Consider the following 27,947-nt stretch of genomic DNA (forward strand, 5'->3'; position numbering starts at 1 on the left):
CAGAGGAAACAGACTTCAAGTAGCTGGTAAAGGAATCAGAGACAGGAGGATTTCTTGGGGAAAAAAAGTGCATTATGATGACCTGAAAGAGCAGTGAAAACAAATTAAATAATCATTTTGGGAGAAAGAAACAGAAGAAATGCGGATGAGGAACAATTTGCTGATCACGGAGGAAAGAATGGGGTTCACTGGATTCTTCCTACAAACAGTCAACAAAGGCATGAACCAAATGGCCTCCTTGAGCTGTATCAATCTATTCTGCAGCTGAGGAAGAGCTCATCTTATATCATACATCACAACTTAAGATGACACACAGGTGAACGCGAGTCCTCTGCGACACTCATAAGTATGGCATAAACTTTACCTGAGTTTGAAGACATTTTTTCTCTTCTTATAATCATGTGCCACTTCACACTTGGCATCTGTCAAGCTAACTGGAATCTCTCCATGGTATGGGATGCCAGTGCTAGCATTCTTCGCATCTTTGTAGAAGCCAAGAGTCCGGTTCCTCAGTACACAGTACACATTTTGCCATGATCTACCAGTAGAACAACCCCACAGTCAGGACACTCGCTCATATCAGAAGCAGCCTGCAGCAGCCAACAACTACATAATACAGATGCGCTGTGAACTGCACGCTGACAAAGAAGAGTCGTGGAGATATCCATGAAACTACATGAGGTAGGAGGAAGATGGAGGTAGACGGGGCAGGAGTTGGTGCAGATGTTTAGTACATGCCTGTACAAATGCATGTTTAGTTTGTGAAAATTCAGAGAAATAATCACACAAACAAGTATGGACGTCTAAGTTATAAAGTATATGTAGTTTCTATAATGCATTATAAACTGCAATAACTAGTTGATTTCTCTTGAGAAGCTTATTACACTAAACGTTGTAGTGCACTAATTCTTTTGAGAGGCTATGGAACTTCATAATTCCATAGGTGTGAAAAGGTTGTGCAATATCAGAATGCCCGTGAATGAGAGATATTAGAATGTAGCAGGAAGTGACGAGCGTTAGTAAGACAGTATTGTGATAAGCTGTAGACACACAAATAATGACATGAATATTCTCTCAATGCTACTGGGAGGGAAATGGCAGCGTATCTGTTAGAATATGCCTGTTCTTGCCCTCACTGGCCTCTTACCTGCTAGAGGCTTTCTTGCTGTGTGACTCCCATTCATGCTTACGACATAAAATGCCCTCGAGCTGTATAGTAGCTGTGTCCTGTGTCTTGCTGAGAAGGGTGCCAACAGACCCTGGGCGTGGAGATGATTGCGGTGTCTTCTTGACAGGACTGTGGTCCCCTTTTGCTTCCGGGGCTGCGCTTGTCCCATTAATGGGTTCTGATGCTTCACTGACCTGGGGAAAATGGTAAAAGCATCAGACCTGGGATCGGGGCAAATCTGCCATCAGAATGCCAATTAAAGTTGCAGATCTCTGCCTAAAGAATAATACAAGGTTCTTATCTCCCATTGAATTTTTAAATAACTTACTTTATGTTCATCAGTGATCCACCATTATATAGGTCAAAGAGATACCAGGCTGTGTGGGCTCAGGTTATTGTTTGATAGTATACCTTACAGAGAACATAGAACAGTACAGTACAGCACAGCACAGGCTCTTCAGCCCAAAATGTTGTGCCGACCTATTATCGTACTAAGATCAAACTACCCTGCATTTCACTAACCTCCATGTGCCTATCCAAGAGTTGCTTAAAAGTCTCTAAAGTATCTGACTACACTACCACTGCCGGCAGCGTATTTCACGCCCACCACTCTGTGTGTAAAATATTGCAAACTTATTTTGTGTGAATTTTGTGTACAGCAGGAAACAAAGCAATCAAATTTTAAAAATCCCAAGGCAGGTACAGAACAGTAACCTTTGTCTAATTCTGAAATTATCTGTGGTCTCTATGTTAAATGACGAATTAGTGCCAAATTAAATACGAAATAATTGAAGTTCCCTCCACAGAACACTCCAAGGGTAGGTACAGCACAGAATTAGATACAGAGTGAAGCTCCCTCTACACTTGCCCCATCAAACACTCCAGGACAGGTGCAACATGGGGGTTAAATACAGAGAAAGGCTGTCTCTACATCATCCCCATAAAAACACTCCCAGGATAGATACAGCACGGAGTTAGATACAGAGTAAAGCTCCAACTGTACTGTCCCCATCAAACACTCCTAGGGGAGGTCCAGTTTTTGTTTCTAGTTCTCAAATTATTTGTGCCCTCTGCATGAAATTATGAATTTGTATCAATATAGGGACATGTCCACTAGGAACTGAGCTCAGAATAATAAAGGTCCAATATGATTTCTAACATCAAATACCAATCATTATTTAGGCTCAAAAGGGTAAATAAATGTTATGGTACTGGAGGTTGTCACTCAACCTAGCAAAAGTCAAAATGAGGGCGGTAAATTCGTAACTGCAGATTCTGAAGGTTTATTGCACTGCTGTATGAACTGCTGTTAATTGTATTACAACAACGTTTTTGGAGAAATGTGAGATTTGGAAAGAGACAAAGCTAAGCCCTCCTTGTGCGTGTTCTTTAGTCTGATTTTTGCCAGAAACTGAACTTCAGCAGTAAGCTGTTCCAAGATGCAGGGCTACGTTACCAGTTCAGACTGCTGGATTGGGTAAAATTTAGGATACTAATTGAAACTGTATACATGATAACCTCTGTGTTTTCCAGATTGAGAGTCCTCCCCCAGGCTTAGAAAGCTCAGGTAGCAAGAAAGCAACACTATGTACAATCTGTAATGGCTCAAGAAAGCAATTCATCAACACCTTCTCAAGGGCAATTAGGGTGATGGAACTGCAGTGTAATGTCAGTGGATCAGAAATTCAGAGGCCCAGGCTAATGATCTGGGGACACAGATTTAAATCCCACCACGAAACTGGGGGACTTCAAACTCAGTAAATAAAATCTGGAATATAAAGTTAGTTGCAGAAATAGTGACTATGAAACTACCACTGATTGTCATAATAACCCATCTAGTTCACTGAAGTCCTTTTTGAAAGGATGTCTGCTATCCTTAACCAGGCCTCCAAATCCACAGAAATGTGGTCAAGCTCTTAAATACCTCTGAAATGGAGGGCAATTAGCCACGCCAGGGACTTCCACGTGAACAAAGTTTTAAAAGAAAATTAAATACCTCTGTCAGAATGACATGGAAAACTTACACCTGCAGCTATCTACAGGTACTACAGTTTTTTTTAGCATTAACCTATTTTCTAATTAACCTGTTCAGAGATGTTATTACATGTTGCTGGAGCAAGAGGGATTTGAACCTGGGTCTCTCTGTCCAGGGGCAGGGACACTACCTCTGTGCCACAAGAGGGCTCTAAAGGCACTCTTTTTTATTTAATCTATTTTTCTAATGAACCTGTTCAGAAATGTAATTACACATGTCTACAGCAGGTGGGACTTGATAACGGGCTTCCTGGTCCAGGGATAGAAACACTACTACATACCACAAGCGGTCCCCAAAGGCACTACATACTGTACATAATGAGCACATCCAAAGCCATTCAGGTGGCCACTGAACCTGCATTTATTGAACTCCTTTTTAGTATTGACTCTGCCAGAAAACCCAAAAGAAAGGTCTTTCCACAGCAATTTACACGGTGTCTTTTTAAATGCCAGCAGCAAGAAAAAAAATGAAGGAAAATACTGACAAGTAAACCGAGAAATACAGAAGTCAAGAAGAAGCAGAAAAAAAATCTACTGCTTGAAGAAAAATCTGAGATGTGAAAACTTGGCAACAATCTCACTTCTGGAAGCTTTTTTGGTGACCTAGGCTTTTGAATTACCTTCATTCTCATTCTATATGGAGAAACTGCACATCAAGGTGCCCAAATGCATTAAATAATCCATTTTTAAATAAAAAGGCTGGTGCATGCATGACTTGGGCACACAGCCATACCGATTCTCTACGTAATATGGTTCAAAGTGATTCTGGCAGGATTGATGGCATGATTGCTACCTATGGACACCGAGGCTCTGCACTGCAGCTGAAGTGTTATTCAACCAGTCCCAGGAACCTGCAATTGGTTTGGGACAGCAGCTTGAAAGGGCTGTGGGTTTCATCAGCTGAGATCACCATCTGGTGAGCAACTGCATGGAAACAATCAGGATTGACCAGAACAGAGAAAAAGAAAACCCAAAATCACAACACCTTCGTTGGTGTCAAAACTATAATAATTAAACAAAGAAAAGGTTTTCCACTTTTAAGATAAGAAAATCAAACCCTGTGGAGCGAAGCATTTGATTCTCCAGCTACAGTCATTGATTTTCTCAGAAACTTAATTCGCCTTTGGTTCATTGTTTCTTTTTCCTACAATCCTGCTTAGTTCCCTTGTTTTAAGCCAGTCCACAAATTGAGGCAGCAAGTGTGAAATGTTTACAGGGAGTATGAATTTTAAGCAAGCACTTGTAATAAAAGACACTGGTGCAGTGATAATGTCAACGGGCTATTGATTCAGAAGTCCAGGCTAATGTTCTGGGGATACAGGCTCAAATACCACCTTGGTAAATGGTGACATTTGAATTCAATAAAAGTCTGGAATTTAAAGTTAGTCCAGTGGCGACTGTGTAACCACTGTTGATTATCATGAATACCCACCTGGTTCATTAATGTCCTTTAGGGAAGGAAACCAGTTTTCCTTACCCTGTCTGGCCTACATGTGAGTCCAGACCCACAGCAATGTGGTTGACTCTTAACTGTCCTCTGGGCAATTTGGGATGGGCAATAAATGCTGCCATTAATCCTCATTAACCTTCAACCCATTAATAAAAAAAATTCAGCTTTGTTGAAGGGTTAGAGGGTATGATATAAAAAGACCAGGATATACATTCATTACTCAGCACTCCTTTTAAAATTATTCATTCTGTCTTAAAGTTGACATTTCAAACTTAAAATACCATGTCCACATTTATAACAGAAACAGCCACTGATGTAACCCCTTTACTGAGGAAAAAGTACGTTTGTAGCCCAAGGAGTACACCTGCTAGTATCTCCCATCCACCCTCCTTCATTCATCTCTCCCTGTCCATATAGCCTTCTATTCTTCTTTCTTATCTGTTAATTCAGCTTCCTCTTAAATGCATCTATGTCATTTGGGTCAGCTACACCTCAGTTTGGGGTTCCACATTCTCACCACCAACATTCACTTTTTTTGTTTCAAGTATGTGGGTAACTTATTTAAGTGGCTGTGCATAAGTAGGAACTTCAACTAGTGGTCAGCTCACATGGGAAGTTACAGTTAATGTGCCGTTATGAAACTTATAGGGAAGAGTGGGCAAAGAAGATTCTCTTGCATTCCTTATTAAACATAGTAGGCCATGCAGACCCTCAAGCCTGCTCCACCATTCAACTACATCATGGCTGATCTTCTATCTCAATGAGAGCTTCCTGCATAATCCCCTACTCCCTTAGCATTTTTAAGATCTAGAAATTTATCGCTGTCTGTACTGAACATACTCAACGAATGAGCACCCATAGTCCTCTGGGATAGAGAGTTCCAAAGATTAACCTCAGCGAAGGAATTCTTTCTCATATCAGTTGTAAACAGGCTGCCCCTTATTTTGAGACTGCGTCCCCGGGTTCTGGACCCCACCAGTCAAAGGAGACATTTTTCCTGCATCTACCTGTTAAGCCCTGTAATAATTTTGCATGCTTCATTACCGGATTCATTCGTGATCATCTTACAATTGGAGCCCTTGGTTTTGAATGCTCCGATGATGGAAACACCAACTCTAAGCTTACCCTAACAAGCTCTAAAAGCTTTGAAGATCTCTACTGGGTCACCATCTCAGTATTCCTGGAGAAAAGAGCTTCAGCCAGTTCAATCTTTCATATCAGCAGTGTATATAGCAGAGGCAAAATGAAAGAACATCAGGAAGAAAAAGCAGCAGGAAGCAGAAAGCAGAAAGCACTTACAGTCACAGTCACAGATGAAGCAACACCATCTTTCAACTGTCTGATATCTTCCAAAGGCTGAAAGAATGGAGCGACACCCATTATAACCAAGGAAAAGTGTGTTATGAAATGAACAAAGTCTTGTCAGTTGAAGGTTGTGGTTACATGTGCAACAACAATTGAATATTCAACCAAGAAAGGTCAGAGAGATTTTAGCTATGCAGACACAACCAGCAATAACCTCAAGGTTCAACTCTGTACCTCAATGTTTTAATACTGGATTTTTCATGTTGTGATTTGGGCAATGGCACCCCATAGGAACATTAGCAGACAGAACTTGATACAGAGTGATATAAAAGGCACATTTGCAGAGGTGACCAAAAGTTTGGTCATGTAGGTGTGGCATAAATGAGGAAAGAAAGGCGAAGAAGTTAAGGAGGGAACTGCAGAGCTTAAGGTCTGGGCTACTGAAGGTACAGTGCTCAATGGAGGATGGTTTAAAACTGGGGATGTGCACGAGGCCAGAACTGGAGGAGTGCTGGGATCTCTGGTTTACAAAGTTTTGGAGTAGGTCACAAAGACAGGGACGGGAGAAGCCACAGAGGGAGCTGCACTTGGAGCTTCCATGTGGTCCCTGTTGCGTACTGCTGAGCACATCGGTCCTAATGATGCAAACTGTACACTCTCAATGCCCCAGTGCTGCCTTGCATGGACAAGAAATCCCACAAGTGTTTAACAGAGGAGAGTTTTATAACTCACCTGTGGTGACTCCATGTCTGAGCGCACTCCATTCTGAGCGATAGTTTCCAAGTGATTCACTATCTCACCACCCCTGAAAGTTAGAAAAAAAAACCCAAATCAATGACAGTAAAAGGTGAAAGACATTTCTGGTGAGAGTGTACCGGTTCCACATCATTTTTTACTGATGCTGCAAAATACTCTTCCACGTGCTGGCATCTTTACAAAAAAAAAACTAGCTGTTTGAACACTTTGTAGGCACATTGTGTGCTTTTATACTTTAAGGGTGTCTGTGAACTGTTTGCTAATTTTAAGCATTAACGCTGGTAATTACACATCGGGACCTCTTGGCTATAAAGACTGAACATATTTCCTTCCCATCAGCTTGGATTCAAATTCAGTCTCTGCATTTGAAAGCATGACAGAAACACCTGAGAGGTTAAGAGGTTATAAAACCTCTTAAAAATTAGGAAGTTATAAAACATAAAGGGGTGGTCATTGCAGACAATGCTTCTAAATGTGCTGGGAGCAGCTGAGACACTAAGAATCACATAGGCCTGGGATTAAGCAGCCTGCCTGGTCTCTCAGTCATGTTGATACATTGCATCAGGAGACTGGGACATGTGGCAGTGCACAAATCTTATTAAAATGTTCTTTAACCGAGTTACCAGATTATTAGATCACACCAAACATGCATAATACCCATTTTAGTTTTCAGGGCTGTTCCAGGAAAGGCTGAAGAGGGAGTCTTTGCAAAACACTTGAACCTGTCTGTAGGTACCCTTGTCAGTAAAGCATGGTGGGCACTTGTAGCAGAACAACCTACATCTTGGTTGTAGGTGGTTAGCTTTCAGTCGACCAGCAGAGGGCATTAATGCTCTTTCACTACTGCTGCCTGCATGTATTCCTCCCCACTGACATCAGAAACAGTCCAGGCTTGAATGATAAAATCACAAATGCTTGCTAACTTAGTGCACGTATGTGTGATCATTTTCCTGCATCCTTTTACTTCAAAGTTGCATTCACGACTTCAAAGGAACTGTGCAGCAGCAAGCCTTTAATGAGTTTGGTTACTTAGCCGACAGTACATGAAGTAATTTGGAAGCCATGATATCTAAATTGGTGATAGCAAGGACTGCAGATGCTGGAGTCAGAGTCAATGCAGTGTGGAGCTGGAGGAACACAGCAGGCCAGGCAGCATCAGAGGAGCAGGGAAGTCGACGTTTCGGGTTTACACCCTTCATCAGGACTGGGGAGGAGTTGGGGTGATGGGGCTGGGATAAGGTAGGTGGGATGATGCTAGGTGGATCCAGGTAGGGGATAGCGGACATTGGTCAATGGTAAGGGTGGGGGCGGATAGGTGAAAAAGAAGATGGACAGGTTGTGTCAGGTCAAGGAGGTGGGGATGAGAGGGAGGGTTGGATGAGGCTGGGGGTGGGGAGATTTTGAAACTGGTGAATTGTATGTTGAATCCATCAGGCTCCCTTCCACCTTCCATCCCGCCCCGTCCTGATGAAGGGTGTAAACCCGAAATGTCAACTTTCCTGCTCCTCTGATGCTGCCTGACCTGCTGTGTTCTTCCTTTTAAGTAGGACCTCGCTTGGTCCAAATTTGATGGGACTTTATCCCTCTGCTAAAGACCTAACTGGTGGGTACTGTTACCGTGCCAATTCATTCTGCTGCGCCCGACTCATAGCCTCCGCATCATCTTCTGTTGTCACGGAGACGTGCGGTATGGGGGGCGAGGGTGGCGGAGGTGGCTTTCGCTTTCTCTCCTCCTCCTCCTCCTCCTGTTTACGGCGGATTTCTTGTTGCTCCAGCTGCAACAAAAGATGAAACAAGGCATCCTGTAGCAGAGGTGTACGTTATGCTTTATTTGTCATGCACACCTGACAGTTTGGAAAACCTCCCAGAGGAGGGACAATCTAATGGTGTTAAGATTTGCTCTTTCCGCTTTGCTACTTGGCTTCCAAACCTTGTCATGCTCCAACATGCAGTTTTTGACCAAGGCGTTTGCAGAGCAGTTTGGGGTTTGCAGTTAAGGTGCACAACTCCAAATCCCTGGGAAGAACAGAAGGAAAATGCTACACCACATTAAACAGGTCCCATCATTCAATAAGATCATGGCTCATCTTCTGCCTCAACTGTGCTTTCCTACCCTCCCCTGAAGTTCCCCTGCAGCTGTCCCAGTGTGGTGATTCTGGGTTTGCCAGTGTCATTTTTTGCTTACACATCCAGCTTCTGTAATGCTGAACAGTGCAAAATGAGTGAATGCCCACAGATCCCTGAATGTACCAGGACCGGTCGACAAAGTGGTTACAAAGTCATATGGAATCCTTGCCTTTATTAGTCGAGGTACAATGCAAGAGAATAGAGATTATGCTGCAAGTGTATAAATCATGAGTTAGGCCCCACAACTCGTGTACTGTGTGCAGTTCTGGTTACCCCATTACAGAAAGGATGTAATTGCACCAGACAGGACATAGAGGAGATTTTGGAAGATGTTGTCAGGACTGGAAAAATGCCATTATGAGGCAAGATCGGAAAGGCTGAGGTCATTTTTCTCAGAACAGAATAGACTGAGGGGACGTTTGATTGAGATGTACAAAATTGTGAGGTGCCTGAATAAAGTGGATGGAATGGGCCTTTTTATCTTTGCATAGAGGTCTGTGATAAGAGGTCACAGATTTAAAGTGACTGATAGAAAAGTTAGAAGGGAAATGAAGAACTTGTTTTTCACCCAGAGGGTGGCAGGAATCTGGAATTCACTGCTCATTTAAATATTGCCTGGAAACATGCCTTGTGCTGTTATCTGCAAGGGTATGGTCCAAATGGTGCAAAGTGGGATTCGGCTGGGTGGCTTGTTTCTTGGGTAGTGCAAACATAATGGGCCAAGTGGTCTTTGTGTGTGCTGTACACTTTGTATGAACCTATGAAAAGGGTGCCACTTCTTCACAAAAATACATTTGACCGACTATTTTCCATTGATTAACAAATGTGAATAATAATAGTTATATTCATGTCATTTGATGGCAGAACCAAAGATAGAAAAAGCGAAGTTTTCTTTATGATACTGAGCAGCATGGAGACTACGTCCCTTTGTGCCAAGTTAGTGATCTCTGACAAGGCAAGATGACAGTTTTTACATTCATTCACAGGATGAGGGCATCGCTAGCTATGCCAGCATTTATTGCCCATCCCTAATTGCCGAGAGGGCAGTTGAGAGTCAACGACATTGCTCTGGGTCTGGAGTCACATGTAGGCCGGACCAGGTGAAGAAGGCAATTTCCTGCCCTAAAGGACAGCGGTGAACCAGATGGGTGTTTCCTGACAGTTGGCAATGTTCTACGGTCATCATTAGGCTCTTAATCCCAGATTTTATTTTTATTGAATTCGAATTCTACCATCTGCTTGGCAGGATTCGAACCTGGGTCCCCAGAACATTACTGGATCCCTAGATTTCCTCTCCAGCGATAATATTACTAGGCCATCACCTCTGACAAGGCAAGAACTATCCACAAATGGCTGGAAACCTATGGTCTAAAAAGGGAAGAAATCAGCCAAGGTTCCCAACTCTGACTGACATCTAATAACCATCTGCTTTGAAGTGCACACATGTAGATTTTAAACATGGATAGGATCATGCCTCTGCGTGATGGTGTACAGTTAAGTAGTCTGCTGTCACTAATTACGCAGCATGATAGGGTTAATGTAGCAGAAAATATTTCTGTTTCTAGGGGAGAACGCTTCTAGGGAGCCTAGATCCAAGATAGTCACTCATCAATCCAAAAAAGGAAAAAATTATTTACCCAGGATATGGACAGAAGGTGGAACTTGCTATACCATAACTATCTGAGGGGAAGAACAGAAAGGAAGGAGCAGGAGGATGTGCTGGTAGGTGGAAATAAAGGTGAGGTAGACACTGGGGAGAAAACGAGAAGGAAAATAGTATGGCACTCACTGTTGTCAGTTTCTCCAGGGCCAGGAAACGCTCTTCCCATGCAGCAGCTGACTTTTCAAACTCTTCATGGCGTTTGATCAGGCTCTCGGCATCATCGACGTTACTTCCTATGTCAGCTGCTCTGACGTACGGCTCCTGGGTTGCTAGCCAGGCCTCAGCAACTGTTGCATCCCTACCAAACTGCAGCACTTCCATTACTGGGGATTGGGTGTGGGAATGGGGAAGGAGGAGGCGTTAAACAGAGAAAGAGAGAGAGAGATGACAGTTTTACCAGCTCAAACTCAATGAGTATTATCATCAACAGGCTGAAGAAAATTTAATAAGATTTGCTTCAATTGGCCAATGAATGATTTAATTGATTTGATTTAATTGAATCTAATTTTATTTAATGATTTACCCAATTACACTTTTTTTTATTCATTTACAGGATGAGAGCATCGCTGGTTAGGTCAGCATTCATTGCCCATCAGAGGGCAGTTGTAAGAGTCAACCACATTGCTGTGGGTCTGGAGTCACATATAGACCAGATAAGGTAAGAGTGGCCGTTTCCTTCTCTGAAGGGCATCAGTGAACCACATGGATTTTCCCCAACAGTCAACATTGGTTTTGTGGTCATCTTTAGCTCTTAATTCCAGATTTTATTTTTACTGAATTCAAATTCCGCCATTTATCACGGCAGGATTCGAACCCAAATAATAATCTAGTGATAGGCCATCACCTCCCCTATTTGGAGATATACCTGGGACAGGTACTGCATTTACTTAAAGTGCAAAGTGACATCACGTCTGAAAGGTGATTAGCAAATGAACCGGAGGCAACAAATAAGAAAACATTTTAAAAAAAGACACGGCAATTTGTGATGATTTGGAGTGTGCTGAAAATTGTGATTGTAGTAGATTCAACGGTAGTTTTAAAAAGGGAACTGGACAAATGCATGAGGGGAATAAACATTTCAAGGCTATGGGAAAGATAAAGCAAACACAACTCATTCCAAAATTCAGCCAGAGCTGGTACAGACATAATGGGCCAAATGGCCTCCATCTGCATTGTGTCAAATGATTTTAAAACTGAAAATGCAAGCCAGCTTCTACATCAAAGCAACGACGTAGTGGCCCTGGGTCAAAGGGTTAGATGAAGTTGGATAAAGAAAGCTAGAGTGACGCACAAATACTAGCACAGACCAGTAGTCTGAATTTTGTGTTTCTTGCTGTATACTCTATGGAAATCTATGAAATCAAAAAAACTGCGAACAGTTTTATGTCATCAGCCGGAATTAAGCTGAGGCTATACCAACTTATTTCTCTCAGGAGTCTTATAGCCAGCAGACTTCCACCTATCATTCTGGATTAGTCATGTTGATGTCTTGGTCACTCCTCAAAGGTAACAGGACAGTAATTTCATGCACAGTTTCTGAGTTTACTGCAAGATGAGAGGCGGTTTTGCACTGCAGAATTATCATTCTTCAATAAACACAACAGTATACAGACAATGTGCCAAGATATGTGTTTGTCAATCTGTAGCAGACATTTCCCACTGACTACTTCAAGTACATAGTTCAGTATTCTCACCCAGCTGCAACCAGTCTTCCTTTTCCTTCCATTTATTATTGATTTCTCTCCTCCTTTCCTGGAGCTGGGTCAGCTTCTCTGCAATCTAACAGAACAGGAAAAAGAACCCTGAACAACATTGTCTTGAACACAAAATGGCCATTTGCATTAAATCGATTTGTCTCTCAGATAACTTTGAACTTTACTCTTTCACACTGCAGTAGAAAAGAGATTGTTTCTTGCTCGAGGGAAGCAAGGATTATTTTGAAGTTTGTATTCATGATGTGTGTATTAATTAGGGCGTGACTAACAGTAAGCAGTCTATTATCACTCGTATCAGTACAAACTTCAGGATTTGAATAATTCTGTTATACTGTATAACTGTCGTCTTTTGTTTCCATTACAACTATATCAGTGGAATAATGATGAAAACAAAATCAATGAAATAAACACCCTAACAGAGCTCACAACCTTGGAAAACAGTACCTCTTCTGAAGCATAGTGGTTCTTGGCCAGGAGGGCATTGCCCATTTCAATGCTTGCAGTAAAGCTGTCATCCCGGGCATCGATTTCGGACTTGATCCCCTGATGGTTCTTGATGGTTAGATCTGCTGAAGAGACATCCCTACAAGGGAACAATTGGCAGAACAGGCATTGAGCTATTATTTTAACCACCAAGGCTGCTATCCCTAAAACAGAGGTGGAAATTCCCAGTGGCGTTGCCAGCAGGAGGAGAGGTACTTCCTGGTTTTGGTCCATCCTCAAATCATGGTAACTTACATCAATGCCATGACGTCCACCCCAACTTAAATCCTTTCTTGCTGCACCTTATCCCTAGCAGCCTGTTGATTGTCTCTCCCTCTCAAGGGCTCAATAGAGCCTCCATCTGGTTTTCATAGCATCAGAGAATCACTACAGTGTGGAACCAAACCCTTCAGCCCATCAGGTCTCCATTAACCCTCCGAAGAGCATCCCACCTCGACCCAACTCTCTACCCTATTCCTGTAACCCTGCTATCCGTGGCTAATCCACCTAAGCTACACAATCCCGGACACTATGGGCAATTTAACATGGCCAATCCACCTAACCGGTACATCTTGTGGGAGGAAACCCATGCAGTCACGGGGAGAATGTGCAAATCCACACAATCAGTCGCCCGAGGGTGGAATTGAACCCAGGTCCCTGGCGCTGTGAGGCAGCAGTACTAATCACCCAGCTACTGTGCTGCCTGGCTTTCTTCTCTTTTAGCGATTCATTCTCTAACAGGGTAGCAAATGGAATTATCTACATAGCTTTTCTAGCCCTACTGCATTACCATCAACTAATGGCCAACTGTAGCACCTTCCTGGTTCATGTAATGCAACAAATAGTCCTTGGTGAGTGAAAAAATGTCTTTTGACATCACACCTCACTGTTGTTTGAATACTGCCAAGGCATCTTTAGCTTCCGCCAAACTGGCAGGACAGGACTTTCATTTTAATGATCACAGAAGAGAGGCAGCAGTTTCTGAGTAACACACTGAGTGTGTCTGCTGACACCATAAAGGTCCTTTACTGATCTGGGCCTCAAAGCACAACATCGTTAAAACAGATTACACTGCAACCACTTGTGTTAAAGTAAGGTGGCCAAATACAAGTACGAAATTAAACTTAATGAGGAACTCACTACTACATGGAGAGGCTGAGGTGAACAGCACAGATGCCTTTAAGGGGAAGCTAGATAAACACACAAGGAAGAAATGAATAGATAGATATGCTGATCAGATGGGTTACTGTGAGGGTACCACGAAGCATGAGCAATGGCACATGGGCCGAAAAGTCTGTTTCTATCTAATTTCACTGAATAAATCCTTTCTGTCATGTGGGGAGCTCACAGCCTGCCTTTCCAAGAGAAACGCAAGTTGCCCACCGTTCTTTGGAATACAGCAGTTGGTAAGACTACCTTGGCTTCTCTTGGGTATCCATTTGCCTGTTGACGTCGTCCATCCACAGCATGAGGGCTCGTACAAGGTTGAAGAAGCGGAATTTTTCGACTGTGTCTGACAGAAGTTGTTTGCGCCCTTTGCTGGCATTAAGGAGGGCATTCCATGCCTCCACAACAGTATCCTCGTGTCGCTGGATGTCCTCGGCCTTCTCACCAGCGTAGGCTGACCGCAGCCGGGCAGCATCATCCTGGACCTGCTTCACCTGTGTTATACAAAGAAACTAGTTAGAAAGGGGGAAAGAACTACAGCAACAACTTGGTTAACAGCAACAATGGGGTAAGACAGAAGTATCATGGTAATGTAAAAACCGAAAGAACTGCGGATGCTGTAACTCAGAAACAAAAACACAAATTGCCTTAAAAGATCAACAGGTCTGGCAGCACCTGTGGACAGAACTGTTTAAGGTCGAGTGACAATTAGAACTATCATGGTCTAGTAATCCAGAGTCCCCAGACTATAGCTTTGGGGACTTTGGTTGAAATTCCGCCACAGCAGCTGGAGAAATATAAACTCAATTAATAATTAATAAAACCATAAAGCTAATCACCACTACAAGTAGCATCAATTACCAAAAACACTCATCTGCTTCACTAATGTCCTGTAGGGAATGAAGTTTGCCACTCTTACACATTATGGCCTATATGTGACTTTAGATCCACAGCAATGTGGTTGACTCTTAAATGTGCTCTGAAATGGTATAGTGAGCTACTCAGTTCAAGGCCAATTAGGTACGGGCAATTCAAATCCTGTGCTTGCTAGTGATGCTCATATCCCATGAAAGAATAAATAAATAAACGAAATGATGTTTTGAAAACAGTTCACATTAAAAAAAAGAGCAGTGCTGGAGGTCTTAGGAAACATAAAACTGGATAAATCTCCAAGACCTGATCTAGAGCATCCCAGAACATTGTGGGAAGTTAAGGAGGAAATTGCAGGGCCTCTTGCAGAAACATCTGTATCATCCATAACTACGGGTGAGGTGCCAGATGCCTGGAGAGTGGCTAATGTTGTGCCTTTGTTTAAGATAGGATGTAAGAAGCCTGGAAACTGAGTTCGGTGGTGGAGAAGTTGTTGCAGGTAACGCTGAAAGATAAGATTTATATGAATTTGGGAGACTATTAGAGATAGCATGGTTTTGTGAGAGGGAAATCGTGTCTCACAAACTTGATTTGAGTTTTTTGAGGAAGTACTCAAGAAGATTTACGAGGGCAGAGCAGTAGACATTGTTTATTTGGACTTTAGTAAAGCCTTTGACAAGGTTCCGTATGATAGACTAATTAGTAAAGTTAGATCACATGGGATTCAGGGTGAGATTGCCAATTGGATACAAAATTGGCTTAACGGCAGGAGAAAGAGAGTGATGGTGGAGGGTTGTTTTTTGGACTGGAGGTTTGTGAACAGCGGTGCTCCACAGGGATCGGTGCTGGGTCCACTTTTGTTTGTCATTTATATAAATGATTTAGATGAGAATATAGAAGGCATGGTTAGTATGTTTGCAGATGACACCGAAATTGGTGGTATAGTGGACAGCAAAGGAGGTTATCTAACATCACAAAGAAATCTTGATCAATTGGGTCAATGGGCTGAAGAATGGCAGTTGGAGTTTAATTTGGATAAATGCGAAGCATTGCATTGTATAAATCCTGCCCTTATTTGTTTTACCAAAATCATTGATCATAGAAATTATAGAATACCTACAGTGTGGAAACAGGCCCTTTGGTCCGCACCAACCCTCAGAGCATCCCACCCAGACCCATCCCTCATAACCGGGGCGGCACGGTGACTCAATGGTTAGCACTGCTGCCTCACAGCACCAGGGACCCGGATTCGATTCCACCCTCGGGCGACTATCTGTGTGGAGTTTGCGTATTCTCCCCGTGTCTGCGTGGGTTTCCCCGGGTGCTCCAGTTTCCTCCCACAGTCCAAAGATGTGCAGGCTAGGTGGATTGCCTATGGGAAATTGCCCATTGTGTCCAAGGATGTGTAGATTAGGTGGGTTATGGACGATGGGTCTAGGTGGGATGCTCTGAGGGTTGGTATGGACTTGTTGGGCCGAAGGGCCTGTTTCCACACTGTAGGGATTCTATGATCTATGATTTTGGTAAAACAAACAAGGGCAGGATTTATACAATTAAAAGTAGGCCTTTGGTAGCGTTGTAGAATAGAGAGACCTTGGAGTTCAGGTACACAATTCTTTGAAGTTTATATATAGATAGGGTGGTTAAGAAGGCATTTAACATGCTTGCTTTCATTGCTCAGACCTTTGAGTATAGGAGTTGGGATGTTGTTTTGAGATTATACAAGATATTGGTGAGGCCTCTTCTGGAATACTGTGTCCAGTTCTGGTTGCCCTGTTATAGGAAGAATATCATTAAACTAGAGAGGGCTCAGCAGAGATTTACCAAGATGCTGCTGGGAATGAAGGGTATGCACCATAAGGAGAGGCTGCACAGGGTGGGGCTTTCTCCACTGGAGCGTAGGAAGTTGCGGGGGGGTGATCTTGTAGAGGTTTATAAAATCATGAGGGATACAGATAAGGTGAATGGCAGGTGTCTTTTCCCTGAGATGGGAGATTTCAAACGCTATAGGGCATATTTAAAAGGTAATAGGAGAAAGATTTTAAAAAGACGTGAAGGATAATTTTATTTTATTTTTTACACAGAGAATGGTTTGTGTGTCCAATGAATTTCCTGAGGAAGTGGTGGATGCGGATACAGTTACAACATTTAAAAGACATTTGGATAGATACATGAATAAGAAATCTTTGGAGGGATATGGGACAAGCACAGGCAAGTGGGACTAGTTTAGTTTGGGCTATGGTTGGCATGGATTGGTTGGACCAAAGGCTCCGTTTCCGTGCTGTATCACTGGATAAAAAACAATCTGCAATGGAGGAATAAAGGTTACAATGGTAGATGCTTAAAACAACCACCTCCTTCAAGACATCTTCAAAATCATAATTACATAATCTCTTTCTTCCACACACTTTTAAATTTTGTGGAAATAAAACTTTAAAAAAGTAGGAATCTGTCAGAAAAATGGAGTGCACTTGGAAAGAAAGAATGTTCTTACGCTCAAAAAAGGAAACATAAAGAAGAAAAAGAACGAGAATAAAACAGGCAAGAGAGGAAGGAGGGCGAGGGGCAAGAAAGACAGGGAAAGAGTGAGCATGTTCTGCACTTACCTGTGTGCTTAATGCCTGTATGTCATGTTCATATGTAGTGTGCATCCGATGCATTCTCTCTACTGTCTTTAGGTCACGACCAACTTCCTCAGGCAGCTGCTTTTCTTTCTCTTGAATGCGGTCAAGCGTCTCCCGAGCGTCATGGTAGAAGCTGTGCAGCTCATATGAAGCAGCCAACATCTGCGTTCGAGTGTCAATGAGCTCCAGCAGGTCAGCCCAGGCCTCGTTCAATCCGTCCTTCCACTCAGCAATGGTGGCATTCTCAGAGTGACCCAAGTCAATTTGCTCATCAGCCATGCGGTTCACAGAGTCCACACGTTCCTGTCCAATATTACTGGTATCCCGTGCGAACTCACGAAATTTATCCCTCAACATCTGTACAAAGAATGGCAGGATTAGATGAGAACTTAAGAAATAGGAGCAGGAGGAAGCCAATGGGCAAGATCATGGCTGTTGCTAGGTTGCTAAAAAAAAATCCTATTCCTCTAGCCTACCACTAGTTTCCCCTACTTTTTTTTGTCTTAATTTTTGATAGGATACTTTCCTTGACTGCTTTTGTCAATCAGGGTGGCTGATCCTTTGCACTGAGACCCTACCGTTCTGACTTTCTATTTAATCTATTTTCCCACCAGCTTTAGACAACTTTCTTTCTGCTACCTCTACAATTACTCTTATTTAGGTTGGGGACACGGGTTTGAGACCAGAGCAGCTCTGCCTCAAACTGAATTTTAAATTCTACCACGTTGTGATCGCTAGCCCCTACAGGATCCTTAATTACAAGATTTATCATTAATCCTATTTCATTCCATATTATTAGATCTAAAATAGCCTATTCCTGAGTAGGTTCTAGAACGTACTGCTCTAACAAACCATCTCTGCACTCTGTAAATTCGTCTTGCATGCCCATCTAATTGTCCATTCAATAAGATTAAAATTACCAATGCCAATTATTGTGTCCCCCTGCCACAGGGGCTCACAGATGACTCCCACATATGAATTACTTCCCTTGCTACTCCTTATTTCCATCCAAACTGATTGCACATCATGATCTATTGCACCTATTCTCACTTCTCACCACCATACTGATTTTCTTTCATTCTCATATGGGATGTGGGCATCACTAGCTGGCCAGCATTTATTACCCATCCCTAGTTACCCTTGATAAGATGGTGGTGAGCTGCCTTCTTGAACTGCTGCAGGTAGACCAACAATGCTGTTAGGGAGTGAATTCCAGGATTTTGACCCAGCAACACTGAAGGAATAGTCAATATATTTCCAAGTCAGGGTGGTGACTGGCCCAGACAGGAACTTGCAACAGGTGGTGTTCCCTTGGATTTGATGCTCTTGTCCTTCAAGATAGAAATGGTTGTGCATTTTGAATGTGCTGTCTAAGGATCTTTGGTAAATTTCTGCAGCTCATCTTGTAGATAATATAAACTGCTGCTACTGAGCATCAGTGGTGGAGGGAGTGGATGCTTGTAGATGTGGTGCCAATCAAGCGGGCACCTTTGATCTGGATGGTGTTGAGGTTCTTGAGTGTTGTTGGAGCTGCACCCATCCAGGCAAATGGTGAGTATTCCATCACACTCCTGGCTTGTGCCTTGCAGATAGTGGACAGACTTTGAGAGTCAGGTGTGTTACTCGTCACAGTATTCCTAGCTTCTGACTTGCTCTTGTAGCCACTGTATTTACATGGCTAGTCAAGTTGAGTTTCTAGTTAACTGTATCCCATTTCTTCCTTTATTTACAATGCTACCCCATGTTTTGTTCCTTTCAGCCTATTCTTCTGTAAATTTGAATACTCTTGAATATTGAGTTCCCACTCTTGGTCACCCTGTAACCACGTCTCTGTAATAGCTGTCCAGCGATATAAAATTATTTCTGATTGTGTTGTCAACCCATTTAACTTGTTACAAATGTTGTGTACTTTCAAATTAAGAGACTTAAGTGTTGACATTTTATTATCATTATTTACTTAGGTTATAGTTCCCGCTGCACTCTTCTGCATGTTTTCTATCCCTTATTGTCACACTTTGATTACTATTCGCATCTTCACTATCCTGAACCTAATTTCTTTTTGATTTATTAAATTTTCCTTCAATTAAATCCTCTTCCCAACAAATTAGTTTAAAGCCCAATTACTATTATCTCTCAGTCAACATCCTATGTATGGATATACCACCTGCCAATACCAGGAAATACAGTTCCTCACTTTTGAACAAGATTTCTCTGCTATGTTAGCTGAAGTGTTCACCTACTTACATACATATGAATGCCGCACAGAAACCCAAGCAAAGGATTCCACTTCACTCACTAAGTATACACAGGCCAGAAGATCTGAGGTCTTCCTCAGCCAGGAAACTAGTGAGAGGATCATAAGTAGTCTCAGTACTTCTGACATTAGGATGAGGGATAAAAATCAGTCAAACTTCTGACTTGTCCATAATCAAGTGGGCACTTGTTGCATAATAAATGTCAGATGACGACAATTGGGCTTAACACAGATGCCTTCTTTGGTTGCATATTACATAAGAATGTAAGAACATAAGAAATAGGAGCAGGAGTAGGCCATCTGGCCCGTCGAGCCTGCTGCGCCATTCAATAAGATCATGGCCAATTTTTTGTGGACTCAGCTCCACTTACCCACCAGCTCACCATAACCCATAATTCCTTTACTGTTCAAAAATCCACCTTTGCCTTAAAAACATTCAATGAGGAAGCCTCAACTGCTTCACTGGGCAGGGAATTCCACAGATTCACAACCCTTTGGGTGAGGAAGTTCCTCCTCAACTCAGTCCTAAGTCTGTTCTCCCTTATTTTGAGGCTATGCCCCCTAGGTCTAGTTTCACCTGCCAGTGGAAACAACCTCCCTGCTCCTATCCTATCTACTCCCTTCATAATTTTATATGTTTCTATAAGCTCCCTCCTCATTCTTCTAGATTATACCAGGTGGACTATTGATATCTGTGCTAGGTACCTCAAAGAAAGGACTTGTTTTGAAATTTAGCTGCAAAGTATCGAGGAGAAGTTGCAAAAGCATCAGACTGTACTCCTGTGATTCTGCAGCTTTGTAAAGTAAATGAACAAGAGGAAATTTTGTAAACATAAGTTATCCCAGGTCGATCCTGATCACTATTTTAAGGTAAGCCACACCAGCAAGTTAAGGGGTCACAGGAAAGCTGTCCTTCCATAACATATGAGCAAGAGGTAAAAAATAAAAGGCACCCATTACTCACAGTGACATGTTCATAGTCCTGACCCAGTTCATGGGAACCAGCCACAATCTCCCGTTCTGCAATCCACTGTTCGAGGTCATCCACCTCCCGTTTGAGTTGGCAGAGCCGTAAACCCTCCTGTAGCTTTTCCCGTCTCTCCTCAGCCAGGTCTTTCAATCCAGCATACAATTTATCCACCTGTGACTGTCTTAGAGTAATCCGGTCACTGTACAGTCCACAAAAAAAAGAAATGAGGTAAAGAACCATAGCTGTACCTCAGGAATTTCGAGGACAGAGGAGAAAGAATAATGGCTGAGCCCCAATTTATCAGAGGTTTAGAATTCCCAAGGGCTTCACCAGGACTATGGCTAGATAAGACAAAAGCCCAGCATTAATGTTTGAATGAGGCCAGCTTAGGGGCACTCTAGAGTCTCCCATCTCAGAGCAATAGAGTCATACAGCACGGAAACAAACTCAGTCCATGCCGACCATAATCCCAAATTAAACTAGTGCCCCTGCCTGTGGATGGCCCATATCCCTCCAAACATTTCTTATTCATGTACTAAGTGCCTTTTAAACACTGTAACCGTACCCGCTGCCATCACTTCCTCTGGAAGTTCTTTCCACACATGAACCACTCTCGGTGTAAAAAAACTGTCCCTCATGTCTTTTTTAGACCTTTCTTCTCTCAAATTAAAAATATGCCCCCTTGTCTTGAAATCCCCCACCCTAGGGAAAAGACATCCTACCATTCATCTCATCGACATCCTTCATGATTTTATAAACGTCTATGCGGTCACCTCTCAACCTCCTATGCTCCAGTGAAAAAAATCAATGACCTGGTAAATCTCTTCTGACCCCTCTTCAGTTTAATAATATCCTTTCTATAACAGGGAGACCAGAACCGGACACAGTACTCCAGAAGAGGCCTCACCAACCTTAACATAACATTTAAACTCGTGTACTTAAATCGCTGAGCAATGAAGGCACGCTAAATGCCTTCTTAACCACCCTATCTATACATGATGCAAACTTCAAAGAATTATATACCTGAGCCCCTAGGTCTTTCTGTTCTACAACACTGCCCAAGGCCCTATTTTTAATTGAATAAATCTTGCCTTTGTTTGTTTTACCAAAATGCAAGCCTCTCATTTATTCAAATTCAACTCCATTTGCCACTCTTCAGCCCATTGACCATTCAACCCATTGCAATTGACCTGTAGATCAAAGGGTACATAAGCATCTGGGACTCTATCCTGAAGGCAACACAAAGGATTCCATCCCAATCACCCTCCTCTACCAGAGAAGCAAATAGATACAGGCTAATATTCAACAGCATGCTGAGAGCTATTGACAGTTATGGCAAGACTTCTACTGTATACCATACTGTAGACTGAGGTTTACAAAACCTCATTATCTCCGCATTAAGTGGAATTGTAACATTAAGTAAAAGAGGTCATCAGACTGAAGGATAATCCAGAGAGTTATTTTAACATGGTTTAAATCATTTTGGATAAGACATTAGTTTGTTTATTCACAACTGGAAACACCTAGAGAGCATCTATTCCATAGTGTTGACACTGACCTCTCAGGATGGGTGCTAGTTACTAGATTCCTGCTCAGGTTGGAGAGTTGGTGAATTGTCTGCGCATAATCCTCCAGTGATTGCTCCACCACCTGGTGTTTCTTTACCATCGCCATTGCACTCTGTTCATCCTTTTCACACATAACAACATAGTGAAAGAGAGTTAAATAGTTCACAAGTTCAACACCATCGTAAAACAGAAAACTGGATGCAACTAATGCCATTTTATGTGCAAGCTGAAACAGAAGGGAGACTGCAGAACTGTAACATAAGCATTTAGAATATACCTCTACTTAACTGATGGGGTTCATTAAATAATCCAATATTTTCAACGGGACTCTCAGATACCATCACCACAATCCACTCCAAACCTGACAGCCACTACACAACCCCACAGTTAGGTACAAGATTTTCAATTTAGTCGTCAGAGGAAAGCTAATGACAGTACTTTCCGCGCTCCAAATTTGCTATCACCAGTGTAACTTCAAGGCTGGTCCAAAGTTAAGACCTCAGTTACTTTAAACAGACCTATTCCAGAACACTACCTGTGGGCAACATTATGGAGTAGAAGAGAAGGGAACCTGAATTTGTTGGTTTCCCTGGAGGTCAGAAACTTTACTTCTAAGAAGAAAACTCAAATGTAATTCTTCTTTATTGCAAATTGCTCTGCCTAAACTTTCCTCCATCTCTTAACTGATATGATAATTGTTTAGTACCTTGGCCCTCTCTTCCGACATCATATGAAGTTCCTGCTCCCCCATCCATGCCTCAGCTTCAGCGGCATCAAAGTAGAACTGCTGAGCCTTCTGCGACTCCTCCAGGCGGGCACTGCGTTTGTCTGTCTCCTCGATTAATGTCTTCCACATCTTCTGCAGGTCTCCCAGGCGGGCTCGCAGCACTTCAGAGTCTATGCGTCCTGCTTTGGCCATTGTCTCTCCACGGTCTGCAATATCATCAATTCGAGGTTGATGACCCTGGATCTCCTTCTGTAGGGTCTAAAGATCAAAGTTCAATGTTAAAAATAATTATGCTAATTGAGTCCTAATTTCATAATTATCTTCAACCATCTATATCCACAGAATATATACCGCATCACTATGTTAGAACAATACTCCAAATGACTAACTTCATTCTTACCAACTGAGTAGCAGCAACATTTAGTGAATTGAAAATCTCCCAGTAGCACAGTTTTCTACCCTGATGTTGTCAACTCTTGCTAGTTCTAGTGCAAAACTTGCCCACATTGTTGTTCAGAGCTTAGGCAAGAGCTTGATTTTCTTCCTGCGCACTATCCATGGAAACGATGGTCAGATACATTCAAATTGTAATCATTTTTACTTTTCACAACTAACCAAGAGAAGGACCAAATCCGATAATACACTTCAAGACACATTTTGTTTTCTTTTGTATTCATTCTTGGACGTGGGAGTCACTGGCAAGATGGCATTCCCCATTTGTCTCTAGTTACTCTTCAGATGACTGTAGTGGACAGCTTTTTGTTTAATCTCGAAACCTGAAATTTCATGTGGTGAAGGTACTGCAGGGTAGGGAGTTCCAGTAGTATGACCCAGCTACGACGAAGGAATGCTGATTTATGTCTCAAATAAGGATGTGACTTACAGGGGAACTTGGATTTGACACATGCACCTATGCCCTTTTCCTTCAAAATACTAGAGGTTTCAAGTTTTGGAGGTGTTGTCAAAAATTCCATTGTGACTTGCTGCTGTGCATTCTGTAAACACTATAGCAATGGTAGAGAGTGGACAACTTAGGCAGACAACAGAACACCTGAGAAAGGATATGAGCTATGTAGTTGTTCAACCATTTATTGCCGTTCTTCAATTCTAATGTAGGAATTGAAAAGGTAGGTGCCTGCTAGCTCCTACACTACAAGTAGACATGCAGATGTTTTCCAAAGAAGAAGAGTGAATGATTGAATCTGTACCTTGCAATACTCTGAAATCAGTCTCTCATTATTATTTAATGAAAGTCACACTTGCTCTGTCCTAGTGAACAAGATCCTAACAGTCTGTCTTTGACTGACTGATGCAACAGAAAAGTAGAATAGTTCAGACATTTAATTCTGACTGTGAGTAAGATGAGAATAATCTGTAATCTAAACGCATCACTTAGCAGTGGAGTTTGTATCCAATAGCTGGTGAAACAGCTCCTAGACAAGACACATTACAGCTATTATTCAACAGTCTAAAAATATGAATAGAACCAGGTGTTTAGTGACACCTTTAGCACCCTGTCAAAACATGTGCACAATTAAATGTGCTATATCCAGTTCCCATCTCACCTGGTTCTTTTTAATGAGTAGTTGCACAGTTGGCAGATTGTTGCCATGATCGGTTGAGGTTGCCAGTGGCATCCGTTCATTTATCCAGAGCTAGACAGAGAGAGAGTGACAGAGGCAGAGAGAGAAACTAAATCAGAACAATTAACATTATGTTAACTTTTCATTGGATTTACAAGACTCTAAATCTTATAAAAAATAGAATGTCTCATTTTCCACACATTTATCTAGAGGGCTGTAGTAAAACAAATTACTCTCTCCCATGGTGTCCACATATACATGCTTTACTTGTAATCAAGAAGGTTCAGGTTCAATCCCTTGGTTTGCTGATCTCATCAGCTTGTTTTAGGCCTCTGGGTAAGAACATTATGGGTTTAAACCTTCACTGTGGTACTTGAATAGCAAATTCAAACCAATACTCCTGATGCAGTACTGAGGCAGTTAGTGTCATCCTCCAGATTAAACTAAAACAAAGAACTGTGGATGCTGGAGTTCTGAAATACACAAAAAGAGAAACTGCTGGAGAAATTCAGAACGAGTCCTGAAGAAGGGTCATCAGAATCACAAAATATTAACACTGTTTTCTCTTCGCAGATGCTGCCAGACCTGCTGAGTTTCTCAAGCAATTTCTTTTTCTGTTCTCCAAATTAAACTTCTGCCATTCCGTGTGGTCATAGAAAAGCTTTCAACAAAGATGTTTCCCTGGCTTGCAAGCTAAAATTTCCTACCCAACCAACACTAAGAAAAAAGACTTCAACTGTTCGCTGGTAATTTGTCTCATTTACTGCTGTTTTATGGGTGGTACATCGCAAAATGGCTGCAGTGTTTACCTCTGTAACAACAGTGATTTATTCTCAGAAACAATTCACTGAGACATTCCGTGGTGCTACATCAATGCAAATTTTTCTTTTGTTAGTTGTTCTCAACTTATTTAGTTGTAACTGCTCTCAGTAATCCTGGGATTGGAAGGGGAATAAGTGATTTGTGGTTGATTTGTGATTGATTATCCAGTGATTTCTGGTGAAGGCACAGATGCATGGCTGACAACAGTGTTAGGTTCCTCTGTAATGTAATTCAGGATTGAATAGTTATTTGTACTCAGGTGAAGAATTGCCAGCTGGGTGAGGATTACACCTTCAGTTGAGACTGCAACCTAGCTGGGACAGAATTACTTCTCATGTATGTTTTAGATTACCTAGGTGCAGAGGAGAGGGGAGCTATGAGCAAGAAGTGAACATCCATAACGGTCTGTTACAAAACCCATGTTTTGTATCCAAAAAGACTTAAATTATTCATTGGGCTGAAACCATGAGTTGAGTTTTGAAAGACGGAACATCAGCAGTTTGTAACAAAAAAAAATACGGCTTCTAAAATGGCTGAACATTTGTAAGGCTGTACCCTACAAATACCAAGTCAGGGTGTCTAGCATAACCCATCAGAGATAATCAGCATAGAAGCATGTGAATGGCTTAGCTCCTGACCCATTCACAAAACATCCAGGCAACACCTGCATATTCAAATGAGTGTCGAACAAGCCACTATTAGATATAATCATTATGGACAATTGACCCTGGCTAAATAGGTAATCCAGCAGCCACAATGTCTAAATCATTGATCAACTTGTTATGGCCAGGTTTGGCAAACTGGTCAGTTGGTGAGAGGGAATCATGTAATGAGCTAACTAAACCTCTTTTGTGTTTTAGGTAACTTTTTCTCTCCACAATAGGAGAGCAAAAATAGAAGAGATGCAGAAGAAGGGAAAAGCAGAAGAAGCAGGATGCCGAGTGGGCGCTGTTTTTCTTTCTTCCATCTGACAAGACTGCACACTGCCTGTTAACTGACAATCTAGTGTCCAATAGCTGCTGACTCCAGGAGATAAAACAGAAATTATTCATCAACATCTTTAAATCACCCTCTCACAAAATTCATAAGGACCAGTCTGAAATCATCCAAGGTATCAATCTACTGAACCTGTAATTATCGAAGCATTGATTGGACTTTTAAACTACTTAACTCATCTTTCCGCTTTTTAACTTAATTGTACATGTGCACACGCACCAGAGTGAGAGTCAGAGCATTATTTAGATAGGACGTTAAGTACAAAAATATTATTCAACTTTTTTTTAAAGAAAGAAACATGCCTAACTGTGTTGTTTACAGTTGGAGCACTTAAACAGTTAAATGTACTGAAGTGGCAATCTTATTCTTCTTTTTAAAACCTGTTGTGGTTATAGAGTCATACAGCATGTTAACAGACTCTTCAGCCCAATCAGTCCATGCCAACCATAATCCCAACTAAACTAGTCCCACCTGCCTATGCTAAGCCCGTATCCCTCCAAACATTTCTGATTCACGTACTTATCCAAATGTCTTTTAAACATTGTAACTGCACCCGCATCCACCACTTCTTCTGGAATTTCATTCCACACATTCTCTGTGTAAAAAAAACTGCCCCTCATATCTTGTTTAAATCTTTCTCCTCTCACCTCAACATTATGTCCCCTAGTCTTGAAATCCCCTATCCTAGGAAAAAGACACCTGCCATTCACCTTATCTATATCCTTCCATTATTTTATATACCTCTATAAGGTCACCCCCTCAACCTCCCACACTCCAGTGAAGCAAGTCCCAGCCTACCCAGCCTCTCCTTATAATGCAAGCCCTCCATTACTGGCAACATCTTGGTAAATCTTCTGAACCCTCTCCAGCTTAATAACATTCTTCCTGTAACAGGGAGACACGAACTGGACATTCTATTCCAGATGAGGCCTCACCAACATCCTGTACAACCTCAACATAACGTCCCAACTCCTATACTCAAAGGTCAACCGCAATAGAAACCCACTCATTATAATTAATAATGGAAAATTAAATAAGGTCATGACCATCCCGTTTTCATCTACACAATACTGGAAGCATAGGAACACAAAGAAATCTTCACTGATTCTTTCAGAGAAGAGGTGACAAGAGTGTACAAGTAGAAATTGCTTGCTAAACTAAATATTAAGAAGGAAACTTACAACTTCATCCTCCAAGTCCCTGTTGAATTGATGGCCCTCTTTGGATGCCATGAGATTCCTCCGTCTCTCTTCAATAGGTTTTAGTAGCTCCTGGAATCGTTCCTCTACCCTCTTTCGTTTGGAATCCACCTCTACGATATTAGTATCCTCTTGTCCAAGTGCCTGTGCCTGAAGCTTCAACTCCTCGATCTCCTTCTGCCGGACTTGCATCTGGTTCTCCAGCATCTTCAAGACACAAGGGAAGTGGGGGCACCAAATTAATAATTCAGGATCAATAAACAAAGCACAGCAATATTTTTATGTTTAATATTTTATGTTACCCACAAGTAACTGGGTGTAATTCCAAAGCCAACAAATACGTCAAGAGACGTTTCTGGATAGTAGGAACTGCAGATGCTGGAGAATCTGAGATAACAAGGTGTAGAGCTGGATGAACGCAGCAGGCCAAGCAGCATCAGAGGAGCAGGAAGGCTGACGTTTCGGG

At 42.0% G+C, this 27,947-nt stretch overlaps 1 protein-coding gene and 1 long non-coding RNA gene across 6 annotated transcripts in view; one reads left to right on the plus strand and one right to left on the minus strand.

Moving 5' to 3' along the window:
* Positions 1-27,947, minus strand: part of LOC109918809 (spectrin beta chain, non-erythrocytic 1-like) — a 258,622-nt gene that overhangs the window by 6,939 nt on the left and 223,736 nt on the right. For 4 of the 5 annotated variants that reach the window (XM_048619799.1, XM_048619794.1, XM_048619797.1 and 1 more), the window contains 15 exons: positions 27,464-27,688; positions 24,447-24,536; positions 22,861-23,139; positions 22,145-22,275; positions 20,581-20,785; positions 17,345-17,719; positions 14,118-14,362; positions 12,663-12,801; positions 12,198-12,282; positions 10,630-10,826; positions 8,331-8,488; positions 6,690-6,762; positions 5,952-6,008; positions 1,148-1,362; positions 365-538 (listed from right to left, as the gene is read on the minus strand). In XM_048619799.1, the coding sequence (XP_048475756.1) occupies positions 365-538; positions 1,148-1,362; positions 5,952-6,008; positions 6,690-6,762; positions 8,331-8,488; positions 10,630-10,826; positions 12,198-12,282; positions 12,663-12,801; positions 14,118-14,362; positions 17,345-17,719; positions 20,581-20,785; positions 22,145-22,275; positions 22,861-23,139; positions 24,447-24,536; positions 27,464-27,688 (2,648 nt within the window). The remainder of the gene's footprint in view (positions 1-364; positions 539-1,147; positions 1,363-5,951; positions 6,009-6,689; positions 6,763-8,330; positions 8,489-10,629; positions 10,827-12,197; positions 12,283-12,662; positions 12,802-14,117; positions 14,363-17,344; positions 17,720-20,580; positions 20,786-22,144; positions 22,276-22,860; positions 23,140-24,446; positions 24,537-27,463; positions 27,689-27,947) is intronic. The other variant, XM_048619798.1, reaches the window with a different exon arrangement.
* LOC125487693 overlaps positions 25,038-27,947 on the plus strand; it is a 7,377-nt gene continuing 4,467 nt past the window's right edge. Inside the window, exons 1-2 of the long non-coding RNA XR_007266062.1 lie at positions 25,038-25,210; positions 26,147-26,397. This is a non-coding gene — a long non-coding RNA (uncharacterized LOC125487693). The remainder of the gene's footprint in view (positions 25,211-26,146; positions 26,398-27,947) is intronic.

The sequence above is a fragment of the Rhincodon typus genome, chromosome 43 (assembly GCF_021869965.1).
Source record: "Rhincodon typus isolate 14 chromosome 43, sRhiTyp1.1, whole genome shotgun sequence".
NCBI lineage: Eukaryota > Metazoa > Chordata > Chondrichthyes > Orectolobiformes > Rhincodontidae > Rhincodon > Rhincodon typus.